The sequence below is a fragment of the Dendropsophus ebraccatus genome, chromosome 8 (assembly GCF_027789765.1).
Source record: "Dendropsophus ebraccatus isolate aDenEbr1 chromosome 8, aDenEbr1.pat, whole genome shotgun sequence".
Classification (NCBI taxonomy): Eukaryota; Metazoa; Chordata; class Amphibia; order Anura; family Hylidae; genus Dendropsophus; species Dendropsophus ebraccatus.
This window is the reverse complement of record NC_091461.1, coordinates 82,115,456-82,130,406: the sequence shown is the minus strand read 5'-3', so window position 1 is coordinate 82,130,406 and position 14,951 is coordinate 82,115,456. Positions and strand designations below refer to the sequence as shown.

The window sequence follows — 14,951 nt, the reverse complement described above, 5'->3', positions numbered from 1 at the left end:
ATTTAACTGCTCATTCGCTTCCGGCATGATGATATTGCCGGACGGGCAAACTCGCCATTACAGGCTTTCCCGTCCATATGGTCCACAAAACTACAGACATGTGAATTTAGCCTTATTCTCAAGCTCCCTAATCCACTGACCCTATGGAGCGTAAACCTGTGCAGTGGATGCAGTATCACCTGGCATCATGTATTAATATGATGCTGGGAGAGCCGAAAGTGTTAACATATTTGGATTATTAGGAAGGAATTACAGCCCACAGCTCCTATGCTTCAGTGGCTTAGTAGAGCTTCTTTGGCTGTTTGCACTGGAGAAAAACATCTAACAGCGTCAGCAGTAGAGATGAGCGAATCTACAGTAGGAAAGGAGCAATGCGCTTTTTTCCTATCTGCATTCTGCTCAACAGGCTGCTCTGTGCAACTCCAGGTGCTGGAAAAAGATGGATCCAGTCCTAGGAAACTGGGAGAAGTTTCACAGGAATGTATCCATCTTTTTCCAGCACCCAGGGAGAAGCAGCACAAAGTGGAGCAAACTTCAAAGCCCGCAGCCTGATGAGCAGAATCCTGATAGGAACTAAGCACTTCACTTGATTCCTATTGTAGATTCGCTCATCTCTATTTGGGACCATGAATTGATTCTTACAAATGGTTCAGAAGTGCTGTTTGAGAGACAGCTGTCTGCACAGAATTGACCTTATGGTGACTGCACACCCCAATAACACTCTAAATAATGGCGAATTTAATGCTCAACTTAAGGCTTTCTGTAACACCATGCCCTGTGTGCTTGGAATCTGTTAGGGGTAGCAGATGGTTCAGTGCTGATTTTGCCACCCAGGGAGGGCCAGCTCTAGCAGAACCACACCGAAAAGCTGACATGTCACCCGAGCCGTGCCTTGTGATTCAGAAATAGGGCTGAGAAGGGAGCCCCCCTCCTTCACCACTGTGGGCATGTGTGCTGCAGGACAGCTCTGCATTTCCTTACCCTGGGGTGAAAGACGGAAGCCAGGACAGTTGTGCAGAGGGAGGAGAGTCTAGTTTGTAGCCAATCAGGAAGACATCTCCCCACTCCACCTCCTCCTGTTTCCTTCCCTCCATGGGTTTGTCACCCCCTTCCCCCTCTTTTGTGTGTGACTTTGCTCCCCGCCTACTGCAAAGCACTGCTGGGAAGAGTGTGTAAGCAGCAAGTGAAGACAGCCAGGAGGGACTTGCAAAGAGAAGGGTCAGCATGAGACAACCAAGAGCCAATACGCTTGGCTGTGGAGCTGGGACTGGCTGCACAGTCACCAGGGCTACTGCATGAGGACTGCAGAGCAACCCAGCTACCTCCCACTGACTGAGCTGGCAGGCAGCAGGAAATGTGCTGCTGGTCAGTGCTCACAAGAGGTGAGTGGTCTGTGGCATCTGTGTCTCTTGTCTGTCCGACCTGCATTGCTTCTGCATGCGTAGCAGCTGCTCCTTTTTTTCTTCTTTGCTTTGAGGGATGTGTCTGTGTGTCACTCCCTGTCTGTTTCCATTTGTGCTCCCCTCTCCCTTTCCGAGGAGGCAGCCTTGTCTGCCTCAGTGTTTTACCTGTCATGTCTCTCCTTTCCTTTTTGTTAATGAGTATCTCTTGATCACCTAATCAGTTTTTCCCCATGAAGCTCGCTAAAACAGATACATTGCCCTTTTGCTAGCTTAGAGGGTAGCGTAGCCTCTGTCTTTGACACCTCATGTTATTACATGTATTGCTGCCGCTTATGTTTTTACACACTAAACCCACCCCTCCTATTTTCTTTCCTTTTCTCTATGGAGGGTCATAGAAGCTTCTGGAGGAACACATACATGACCCACCTGAGCTTGCACTCACTGGAGTCCCCATTGTTCAGTGGCCCAAAAGGCAGCAGGTAAGTCCACTCTGCATGTTTTATTTCTAATTTCCCTCCATATGGCTATGGTGGTGGATATTCTTTCTGAGATATTGTTGATAAAATGAATCGTGTGACAGGCTCGTAGGGCCCATTAAATTAATCAGTCATCTGCAAAGGCCTTTGGGTAGAAAGAAATTTGATTCATAGCATTGTATTATGTTTCTTGTAAGTGAAAGTGACTTATGAGATGACTGAATCTTCACCACTTCTTTTGGCAAGTTCTGGAACCTGTTTTTTAGCATGTGTACTCTTCAACTGTATGTACATGTACTAAGCCATTGGCAACACACACAGATGTAGCTGAATTGTCATTGAAGTCTCTGGTGTAGCATTAAAACTTGCTGAGTAGAGGTAATGCAGAAGAGTTTCAACTGCAGTCCTTACTTAATATAAAGTAGTCTGAATGTAAAGAAAAGTTCCGCAATGTCTGCTGGCGCTTGTATGCAGTGGTTTGGTTATATAAAGAAGCTATTGATGAGCTTTCACAGATATGTATACCTAAACATTCCCATGTTTTGAGAGTTGGGAGACTTGTATTTAATGATCACACTTGCTATAAATAAATTGCAAGCTGCTGTTCTCTGGTATCAGCCACTTCCAACTGGAGAGATACTGATTGCAGGGATGGTTAATGGGATTACTGGACAGGATGTTTGCTGTGCACTGTCAGTTCCTTCCCCAATTGTATCTGGCATGGTTTTGGCTCTGAGGAGCCCCTAAAACTTTGACGTACATGTTTGTGAATGTCATTGTAGCTCTTTATATAAGCTGAACGCGTGTGCACAGTACTGTATATGATATGATGGTATAGTAGTTTTGATTATACTGGGCACCTGGATATTGTCTTTACATACTTTGTTTTTTCTTTTTTAAATTAAAAAACAAAATTGAGCAATTAGTGATCCTGTTTTATATGTAAGTTAATGCTAGAAATATGGTATACTTTCCTGTTCTCAAATACTTACATACGTGATGTGTTTCTTTTAAAAGGTGTCATCATTTTGTAATGTATCTTCTTAAATAATGATGCAGACCTGACCTAGCTCAGTCTGTTCAAAGTTAGAGAGCTTTATATAGACATTCACAAACTTCAGAAGAAAAATTTACTCCTTGCACGATATCTGTACATGGCTTAGAAGAGTCCTAAGGCAGGATTCTCAAAATGCAGTTTTCAGAACACTTCCTGTCTCTAAGAACTAAGGAGGAGAGGGATAAGTCAATTCTGTCCAATGGTTTACCACTGCCTTAAATTGTTTTGATGATCTGGTCTAATGGTACTTTTACACGGGACGATTGATCGTTAGTTTTTGCACGATAACGGTCAAATTCGAACGATAATCGTATGTGTAAACGCAGCGAACGATCAAACGACGAGCAAAAAATCGTTCATTTTGATCTTTTAACATGTTCACAAATCATCGTAGATCGTTCGCAAAAAATTTGCAGATTGTTCAGTGTAAACATTCTTTCAACGATTTCCCCTATGTGTAGGCTTAAACGATCGCATAGCGAATTTTCCGTACGATGTAGCGTTCCGTCTAAACGCTGATCGTTATAAAAAAAAGCATTGTTCATTCAAAATCGTTAATCGTGCGATCGGGCGAATTATCGCACCGTGTAAAAGTACCATTAGGGTCCTATTACACGGAGCGATTTTTTAACGACTAACCAAATGAAATGTTTATCGTTAAAAGGGAACTCCAGGTAGAGGTTAAAAAAATGAAACTTCTTCAGAAGCATATAGCATTACTTACCAGTCTATCCCAGTTTTGAAACTACCAAAAATCCATTTGTTTGGGGGGGGTTTGTTCTCTTTTGTGTTTCTGTTCTTCCTGGTTGATCAGTTCCCAGAATGCAATGCTTTCCCTCAGCTGACAATCGGTAAAATTAGTGCTGCACCTGCTTCTGGCCTGACGAGATTGTGAATCACTCAGAGGATTGGGGGATCCAGCCAAGCCCCCGTCTGCATCATCTGCCTGTCCTAAGCAAACACACACCATGTGAGACAGAGGCATGGAATATTTGTCTCCTGGGGGGGAGAGCAGAAGGAGCAGGAGACAATGTGAATTGGCACAGGGGCCATTTTTTTCACTTCCTTTCTATCAGCTACCAGTGTGGCAGAACCGCACAGATACAGTAATAAAATATATAGACAGATCTATATAACTTTCAATGTACTTTTAATAGAAAACAAGTTTTTCTTATTCGTAGTTCCCCTTTAACCTGAAATCGTTCACCATATTACACAGAGCGATGGTCGTTAGTTACATTATTGCGATCGTTTCGATGGTTTATTCCTTCTGATCCCAGCAAAGCTATGAACAGTGTGCAATTACACTGAACGATTAGTGAACGAATGTGGAACTTGAGCAAACAAATGTGGAATTACAGGGAATGGTTAGCGATAATTTTAGGTTCAGATCTAAATCAATGACATGCAAACAATTTTTGGATCGTCCCGTGTAATAGGGCCCTAAGAGTATGGTCTAAGAAGCCATATGTTTTGTTTGCAAGTTTGATTTAATAATAAAATGCATTTTAACCACTTGCGTTTTTTAAATTTTAAATTCTTGCGTAGGTTCATACATATCGTGTATGCTGCTGCTGTGTAAATTAGTATAAACAAACACTATAAAATTTGCAGTTTATACTGTACGGTGTGTGCACATAGCCTAGGGTAGGATCTTAGTACAGAGGCTGTGTTTTTTTTTTTCCTTATTATTTAGATTTTGCATTTGGTCAAATTTCTTCTGTTGATTTTCATTGTGTTTATATAGACAACAAAGAAAATGTACAATCTCTTCCACAAGCAGTGGCCCTGCGGAAATTAAATGCAGCCAGCCACTGATGAAAGACCTGAAAAAATTAAATGGGTTGTCCAGAGTTTTTTAAACTAGCATTGCATTGGCACCTGTGGGTGTTGTTTGTTCTATATACACTTTTATTATTTATTTCTAGCACTTCTTGTGTTTTCAGTCTCAGTCACATGACCACTCTGCTTGCCATTTCTTTACTTCCTGTAATGTTAGCCCTATCCCTGTAGATTGAGGTAATACTAGAGCTCAGTAGAAGCTGCAGCAGAAAGGGCAGCATGGAATGGAGGAGAGCAGGGGCTGATGGCTACCTTGTGGGTGGTACAGTGGTTAGCCTTGTTGCCTTGTAGTGTTAGGGTCTATTCACACGTCAGTATATTTTCCAATCCGCAATTTTGAATCCGTAAGCAATCCGCAAATTTTCATCCGTATTGCATCCGTATTGCATCCGTAAAATACGGACCCCATAGAGTTGTATTGGATGTGTCAGTTACTGTCCGTACTAGGGTCTGTCCTTTTTTTTTTTTTGCGGAACGGATTGCAGCCCAGTACACAACACGGATGTGTGTATGGGTCCATTGAAATACATTGGTCCTATTTTTCTGCGGATCCGCAATTGCGGACAGGAACAGGATGTGTGAATAGGGCCTTATGGTGCGTTTACACTGACAGATTTATCTGACAGGTTTTGGAAGCCAAACCCAGGAATGGATTAGAAAAGAGGCAAAATTTCAGTCCTTCCTTTATGACCTGTTCCCTGTTTATAGACTGCTCCTGGCTTTGGCTTCACAAATCTGTCAGATAAATCTCTGTGTAAACGCACCATTAGACTCCAACAAGTTAGCTAGCAACTCCTGTTTTCCTCCATGTCATGATGCCCTTACTGCTACAGCTTCTACTTAGCTTCAGTATTAGCTCCGCCTATAGGAGCAGGGCTTAAACCAATGTGGAATGCCAGCCAGCCCATACGAGGGACACCTGCCCCACCCACCTGATAACCTCACCTGTGATCATGTTTAGTGGAAGGAACATTAAACAAATATTAAATGTGACATCACAGGAAGTAAACAAATGCGGCCTGGTAATGAATTACTTGGGCAGGGTGGGCTAAGTGGGATGAGGCTTTACATACTCACAGCGCAATAAAAAAATCCGCTGTGAGCATGTGAACTAGGGCTGGGCGATATTGGCCTAAATTAATATCGCGGTTTATCGCATATGTAGCTGCGGTAACGATAATTGGACGATAACTATGACACGCCCCCTTTGTAAGCCACACCCTTTTACAAGCCACACCCACTTGGCCGTGCCAAACTGGGGATAGTTTGTTTCTATAAAGTTAAAAAAAAGTACAGTAACTTAATGAGCAGCAACCCAAACTATGTACACACCACAGGACATGTATATACAGATATACAGCATACAGCTATGTACACACTAAAGGACGTGTATATACAGGTATACAGCATATAGCTATGTGCACACTACAGGACGTGTATATACAGGTATACAGCATACAACTATGTACACACTACAGGACGTGTATATACAGATATACAGCATACAGCTATGTACACACTACAGGACGTTTATATACAGGTATATAGCCATGTACTATAGGTACCCAGAGTATATATGATGGGTATATAGTATATACAGGTGACAGTACAGTACAATCTATCTATCTATCTCTCTATCTATCTCTCTGCCCTACTATACGGGGAGGCAGACAGGGGTGTATGAGTATACGGGGGGCAGATTGGGGTGCATCACTATACGGAGGGGGCGGACAGGGGTGTATGAGTATACAGGGGGGCAGACAGGGGTGTATGAGTATACAGGGGGGGCAGACAGGGGTGTGTGAGTATACAGGGGAGGGTGGATAGTGGTGTATGACTACGGGGGGGGGCAGACAGGGGTGTATGAGTATACGGGGGGCAGATTGGGGTGCATCACTATACGGAGGGGGCGGACAGGGGTGTATGAGTATACAGGGGGGGCAGACAGGGGTGTATGAGTATACAGGGGGGGGGCAGACAGGGGTGTATGAGTATACAGGGGAGGGTGGATAGTGGTGTATGACTACGGGGGGGGGGCTGACAGGGGTGTATGGGTAAACAGGGGGGCGGACGGGTGTATGATTATACGGGGGGGGCGGACAGGGGTGTATTGCTGTATAGGGGGGCGGGCAGGGGTGTATTACTATACAGAAAGCTGCATGCTGGGACCTGTAGTTCCCTCAGTAACAGTACAGGGCTGTAACATAGAAGGAATGCATGGGCTGCAGCAGCCAATTATTATCCTGCTTGTTGCAGCCAATTATCCCTCCTATATTATAGTCCTGTACTGTTACTGAGGGAACTACAGGACAGCCGCCCCCACGTGCTGCTCCTCCACCTTCAGCTGTGACATGGCCTCCTTCCTGCACACACAGGACATTAGCATGTGCAGTGCTCGTGCGACCGGGGGATGGGGGGGGCGACCGGGGGATGGGGGGGGGGGGGACCGGCACCAGTCCCGGCCAGCAAGCGTTGAACGTTAATGTCCTGTGTGTGCAGGGACACTGGACAGGACGGGTGCGGAGGAAGGCTGTGCACTCAGGAATATTCTCCCCTGGACCCTGCTGCTCCTCCATTTCCCCCGCACACACCGGCGTCCCTGCACACACAAGACGTTAACATCCTCCGGCCGGTGAGCGCTGCACATGTTAATGTCCTGTGTGTGCAGGGACGCCAGCCAGGACAAGTACAGCGGGACGGGGGGAGGGCCGGCGCTCGGACTGGACGGGTGCGGGGGGACGGCTGTGCCCCCGGGCATTCTCACCGGGACCCTGCTGCTACTCCCGCTCTGATATGGGCGTCCCTGCACATAACGTGCAGCGATCATGCCGGGCCGCGAGTTTGCGTGCAGGAGCGCTCTGAGGATACAGGAAAGAGGGTACTCTGGGAGCTAAAAATACAAAATTACCGCAGATACCGTCCTGGCAGAGTTGAGGTCGGTTAACCGACCCCAGTGACGGTATCGGTATTTTTGTGGTATACCGCCCAGCCCTAATGTGAACCCATGGCAAATGACAGTATTGGGCATTGCAGCGACTTTCTGGTACTTGTGAAGCTACCTTAAAGGAGAAGTCCGGCCAAAATTAATTTTTGATATGTTGTTACTTATGAAAAGTTATACAAATTTCTAATGTACATTAATTATGGGAAATGCACATATAGAGCTATTTCCCTTAATTTAGTAGATCAGGAAGTGTTAGAAATATCTCTGAAGAAGTGACGTCACGACCCAGGGTGTAATTCCTATGGAGTGTCCAGCAGGGGGCGCTCTCTATATAGAAGTCTATGGGACTTTATTGTTTCTATGGGTTTTTATGTAATGTAATGTAATGTAATGTAGTGTACAGTGCTTTATTGAATGAATACATCTATGGAATACTTTGGGGAGCAAGTGTCCCTGCTCCCCAAAGTATTGCATAAATGTATTCATTCAATACATTCAATACACAGTAAGCCCGCCGATCCGCCGCATTTCCGCCGCATTCCCGCCGATCCGCCACACGCTGATCCGCCGCATTCCCGCCGATCCGGACCATATACATTGAACTACAGCTCCCATCATCTGCTTCTAGTATGAACAGGTGATGGGAGCTGTAGTTGGGTAATGGATATGACATGCCGCCGGGCGCAGGGGGGAGCCGCTCAGTACACAGGAGCGCTCCCCCCTCCTCCTCCTCCTTCCGGGATAACTTCCGCCTATACCAATGCTGAGTCCCTGCCTGGCCGCCGCTCTCCGCTCACATATACCGGCTCCCGGCATCAGCGCGGACACCAGGATGCATCGGGAGCCGGTATGTATGGGGGGGAGAGCGGAGAGCGGCGGCCAGGCAGGGAGTCAGCATTGCTATAGGCGGAAGTTATCACGGAAGGAGGAGGAGGAGGGGGGAGCGCTCCTGTGTACTGAGCGGCTCCCCCCCTGCGCCCGGCGGCATGTCATATCCATTACCCAGCTACAGCTCCCATCACCTGTTCATACTAGGAGCAGATGATGGGAGCTGTAGTTCAATGTATATGGTCCGGATTGGCGGGAATGCGGCGGATCAGCGTGTGGCGGATCGGCGGAAATGCGGCGGATCGGCGGGCTTACTGTGTATTGAATGAATACATTTATGCAATACTTTGGGGAGCAAGGACACTTGCTCCCCAAAGTATTCCATAGATGTATTCATTCAATAAAGCACTGTACACTACATTACATTACATTACATTACATAGAAACCCATAGAAACAATAAAGTCCCATAGACTTCTATATAGAGAGCGCCCCCTGCTGGACACTCCATAGGAATTACACCCTGGGTCGTGACGTCACTTCTTCAGAGATATTTCTAACACTTCCTGATCTACTAAATTAAGGGAAATAGCTCTATATGTGCATTTCCCATAATTAATGTACATTAGAAATTTGTATAACTTTTCATAAGTAACAACATATCAAAAATTAATTTTGGCCGGACTTCTCCTTTAAGGCTAGTTTCACACGTACATGAGTTCCGCAGTGAAATCCGCTGCAATCCTGTGTCTTGTCATTTTGTATAGGTTTACAAATTCGCAGGGGAATTTTTGCATCCCGCAGCGATTAAGTAAAGCCCCATCCACCTTAACACGCCACGGCCTGATGAATACTTTACCTGTCCGTGCTGTAGGCTGCGGCAGGTTAAGGGAGATGAGACTTACATACTTGCAGTGGGATAAAAATTCTGCTGTAATTATGTAAACCTTTACAAAATGATAGGACCCAGGATCACAGCGGATTTAGCTGCAGAACTCGCAGCGTGAAATCTAGTGTGATGCGATACGTGTGAACCCACCCTTAAAGTGTCACTGTCGTGAATTTTTTTTTTTGCAGAAATCAATAGTCCAGGCGATTTTAAGAAACTTTGTAATTGGGTTTATTATCCGAAAAATGCATTTTTATCATGAAAAATCCGTTTGAAGCTCTCCCCCCTGTCTTCATTGTTCTCCTATGGAGAGAGCTAAAGAAAAGACCAAAACAGGACAACAAAGAGTTAATCTACAAATCCCTCACGGGATATCTCTTGTGACAGTCACCAGTGACCTGTCTGAGCTCAGATTACAGCTGTCACCCAGCTCCGTGCCTGTAATCCTCTGTTATCTGCTTTCTGCTGCCGGCTAACTCCCTCCTTCCTCCTCCCCCCTCCCCTCTCCCTAGAGCAGACAGGGTACGTCTCCTGCAACAAGTCACAATTTTCCGATTTTTCAGAGTGGATGAAAAAGAGGAAGGAGGGGGGGACCTGGGAAAAGGCTTTTTACATGCAGATAATGGCAGATTTGGCTAATAAACCCAATTACAAAGTTTCTTAAAATCGCCTGGACTATTGATTTCTGCAAAAAAAAAAAAAAATACGACAGTGACTCTTTAAAGATGCTAGATGATGCGCCTTTCATTCTGAGCTCTGCTGTGTGCCCAAACAGTTGTTTATGCTCACATATGTACTCAGGAGAAACCTGCATTGCAAGTTTTAGGGTGCATTTTTCTCTCCTGTGCGTCATTTCCAACTGAACGAACACATTATTGGGAAAAAATACAAAATGCTCACTATACTCTGAGATTAATTCTTTGAGAGGTGTACATTTCAAGATGGGATGACACTCTTTTTGGTACTACAGGGGCACTGCAAATGCACATGGCACCCAGAAATCTGTACTGAAAATGCTATTCACCACTTCTTCCCTTTGAAGCCCCCTGTTTGCCCAAACAGTGATTTATGCTCACTTATGGGGTAGCGTTGTACTCAGGAGAACCTGGTTTAGGGTAGCTTCACACATACTAGATTTGCAGCAGATTTCACACTGCGAGAATCCTTGTACTGTAAAGTTCAATGGGATTACATATGTGATCCGGCCCCTTTAAACCCCCGCAGCCCACATTACTTGCTCGGTGCAGTGGCTAAATGTGAGGTTCCCATTGGTCCTGCTCAGCCAATTAGTGCACGGCAGCACTGATTGGTTGAGCTGGACCGACGGGAGCCTCGCATGCAGCCGCAGCGCCGGGCAGGTAATGTATGGTGCGGTGGGCTAAAGGGACCGGGTTACATACTTGCAACGGAATGAAAATTCCGCTGTGGGTATGTAACCCTATTGAACTTCAAAGTACAAGGACTCGCAGCTGATTTTGGTAAGTGTGAAGCTACCCTTACAAAGTTTGGGGTGCTTTCATATTCTTTGTAATAAGCTTATCCAAATTAATATATTATTTCTATTTACATTTTTTACGGCCAAATGGTGAATACTTCCCTCCAGCACCTTTAGGGTGCCTTCGCACCTACCAGATCCGCAGCTATTCATGCCTGTGATAGCACATACTCTCAGCGGAATTGACATCCTGCTGTATGTGCTTTAACCCCCTGCCGCCTGCAGCCGAGAGCATCCATTACCTGCTCGGCGACTCAGCTGCATGTGAGGGTCCCGCTCAGCCAATCAGTGCTGCCATGCACTGATTGGCTGAGCGGGATCGTAGCCGGGAGCCTCGCATGCAGCTGCGTCACCGAGCAGTTAATGGATGCTCTTGGCGGTGGGCTGCGAGGCTGCGGGCGGCAGGGGGTTAAAGCACATACAGCGGGATGTCAATCCCGCTCCGAGTATGTGCTATCTTAGGCATAAATGTCACTAGATCCGCTGCGAATCCGCAGCATGAAATCCGCTGCGGATCAGGTAGGTGTAAAGGCACCCTTAAAGACAAAATGCTCCTAATACTTCAAGATTGATTCTTTAGGGTGTGTTCACACCTACAGGATCCGCAGCAGATCTGCAGCAGATCCGAAGCAGATTTGATGGTGCAGATTTGATGCTGTGTTCAGTTATTTAAATGAAATGTGCTGCGGATCCGCAGCAGAAAATAAGCTGCAGATCCGGTAAGTGTGAACGTACCCTAAAAGTGACCAAACTTTGCCATGAACATAAAGTACAATATGTCTCAAAACCACAATCTCAGAATCGTTGGCATACGTTAGAGCAGGTGTAGGGAACCTTGGCTCTCCAGTTGTTGCAAAACTACCATTCCCATCATGCCTAGACAGCCAAAGCTATAACCACATAATGTGAGACTGGTCAGATATTGAAAAAGGAGCTTGGTCATTAGGGCCCAAACTAGCTGCAGCACAAAGGGGTTGACCTGTATGGGAAGGTACTACTGCAGTGCAGACAGCTTTATTGTTATACAGGTAGGGCTGGGCGATAATGGCCCAAATTAATATCGCGATTAATTGTACATGTTGCCGCGGTAACGATAAATTGAACGATAATTATGCCACTCCCCTTTTAAAGCTACACTCCCTTTTGAAAACCACACCCATTTGGAACACGACGTTTCGACGTCTCAAGCCATCATTATATGGAATAAATCCACATTTTCACGATGGTACTACCATCGGAGTGCTGCGGAGTATTTTTTTACTAGCGGATTTGATCCAAGGTCTATGATTCGTCTGCTGGCACCCACAGTGCTGCCTATATTATTTGCAATAGCTATGGATCTATCTAAGATAGATTATAGATAGGTAGATATAAGAGAGAGAGATAGAGAGAGAGAGATTGGAGATAGATAGGACAGAGTGCGGTGCCCAGTGGAGTGAGGAGGTGCCGACCCATTACTGAACCCTGCAGCCACTGTATGTGCGGGAGAGGGGGGCCAGGGCTCGCTGTGCGTGTAGCTTCCAGAGCCACCCGGCAGCAGCAGCAGTGATGAGCACACACTGGAGGGGGAGCTGCTACCTGGATATAGCCTGTCAGATCTCAATGTGAGGGAGATGTTAACTGTTAAGTGTCCTGGGCCGAGCGTCACACATGGCACAGATTTGATGGTGCAGATTTGATGCTGTGTTCAGTTATTTAGATCTTATCTGCTGCGTATCTGTTGCGCATCGCAGCAGAAAATACGCTGCGTATATGGTGTGTGTTTGTAGCAAATTAAGAGGTTTTCTTGGCAAAATGCACTGATGAGCTATCCACAGGGTAGCTAATCGGTAATTGATCAGCGCAATACTGACATACAGCACTCGTGCCAATTGGTTATTCAGTACTGCACTATACATTTAATAGGGTTTGTCTGTTTTCATTGTGAAGCGGTGGCAATAATTAATTGCAGCTCAGCTTTACAAAATGCCTCAAAGCCCCTCCCCCAATAAAGTGAAAATCAACCCCAATTCCCATTTCATACTTAAAACACATAGAAAGTAATAAAGTTAACCCTTTCACGACCTGGGATCATTGATGCCTCAATGCCCAGGTCCTGATTTTACATAAGCTTATAGGATCATAAAGATCCCATAAGCTGAGGTTCCCTAGCTCTGCCTCTTTTGTCGGATGTCCCCTGCCGCTGTTTCTATCTTATAACAGGGGAGAGAGGGGAGGCGGCAGAGCTGACAGGCGTGCGTTCTGTCCTATGTCCCTGCCGGCCTCCGGCTTTCGGTTTCTATGGCTACCATCGGGGCTCTGAGATCAGTTTGCAGAGCCCCGATGGACACCGGAGCGCGGCTCCGATGCTGAGAGTTGTGGCGGGTCCCCAGCTATCGCTGATAGCCAGGACCCGCCGCGTAGAGCCTGTGTCATCCTCTGCAGTAAATTCACGTCGCTGCAGCACCAGGCATAGGCTGCAGCGACGTAAATTTACAGTGCAACGTTGGGAGGGGGTTAATTAACATATTATATACCGTAGCGTGCATAATTGTCTGATCTATTAAAGTAAAAACATACTATTCCTGCACGGTGAACGGCGTGACAAAAAAAACGCTAAAAAAATGCAGAGATTACCTTTTTTAATGCCATTTTTTTGTATAAAAAAACTAAACGATCAATACGTTTGATCTAGAAAAAAATGTTACTAATAAAAACTAGGGATCATGACGCAAAAAAATGACACCCCATACGACCCTGTAGGTGAAAAAATAAAAGCGCTATAGGAGTCACAATACAGTCATTTTAAATATGCCTATTTGCAAAAAAAAAAAAAAGTTTTACTGCTAATAAAAATAGTAAAACGTTAGAAAACCTAGTAACCATGCATATCCCTGTGTTCAGACCGACCTATAGAATAAAGGAAAAATGCCAGTTTTACTGTGAAGTGCATTACGTAAACATGGAGCCCCCCAAAAATTTGCGGAATAACATTCTTTGACCCAAGTTCACCCCATAAATGAAATTTTGGGGGTTTCTGTCATTTATTTTATGGCAGACTGAAAGATGCCATTACAAAGTACACCTGCTCCTGAAAAAAACAAGCACTCACATGGCCCTGTAGGTGGGAAAATGAAAGAGTTATGGGTCTTAGAAGGCGAGGAGGAAAAAATGAAAACGCAAAAGTAACAATTGGCTAGGTCTTCAAAGGGGTATTCCCCCCAAATCTTTTTTATAGTGTTTAGTAGCCCACCCATAGCTTTATACTTTGCTCAATACAAGTAATTACTGGTTCTGAGCCGTTTTGGAGCTGTTTCTGCTAACTCACCTCCTCTCTAAGCACAAAATGAGTTAGACTCCCCCAACCCCGACACACTCCTTCCTCCTGGCCCTCACCTTCCGAGACTGGATCATGTGTCCTCCCTTGACAGACAATTTCCCTGCATGATGAAATGGCACCCTCCCCCAACAGGAGGTCGGCTCCCTTCCATGCTACTTCCCCTGCTCTCCCTGCTGATCGCATGCTCCCCAGCACATATAGTAAATTGTCTTCATCCCTGCTTCTCCCACTGCTCTCCCATCTGAAGGCATCCTCCCTCAATCCCAGCATGAGAAGACAGTAAGCCGACTCCCTGCTCTCTGTAGTCTGCTCTGTTCCTGCTCTCTCCCGGCTGATCGCATCGCCTCACCCCCACATACACTCACAGTAAGCTGGCTCTAGCTCTGCCCCTGCAGCGTTCAGCTAGTCAATTCTGCTTCATCACACAAGGATGACAGCCCTGCCCTGTCCTTGCTGTGATTGGCTCTCTGCTAGTGTGTACATGGCTAATGATGTAGCAGAGCTGAAGCAGAGTTGACTAGCTGAACGCTGCAGGGGCAGAGCTGGGAGGCGACGCTTACTGTAGCTGTAACGTACTAGTAACAGCCCCCATGTCCCGTGGATTTTAGCCATTTGCCCCCAAACCACCCACCCCCAACTCTGTCATTGCCCCCCCCCCCCCCATGCGGCCTCCTTTTCCCCCTCGCACTGCCCCATATG

General features: G+C 45.9%; 1 protein-coding gene across 8 annotated transcripts in view; it reads left to right on the top strand.

The window, feature by feature from the left end:
• The window catches only part of KDM2A (lysine demethylase 2A), a 361,653-nt gene that overhangs the window by 193,305 nt on the left and 153,397 nt on the right, over window positions 1-14,951 (top strand). For all 8 annotated transcript variants that reach the window (XM_069980774.1, XM_069980773.1, XM_069980770.1 and 5 more), the window contains one exon: window positions 1,799-1,882. In XM_069980774.1, the coding sequence (XP_069836875.1) occupies window positions 1,799-1,882 (84 nt within the window). The remainder of the gene's footprint in view (window positions 1-1,798; window positions 1,883-14,951) is intronic.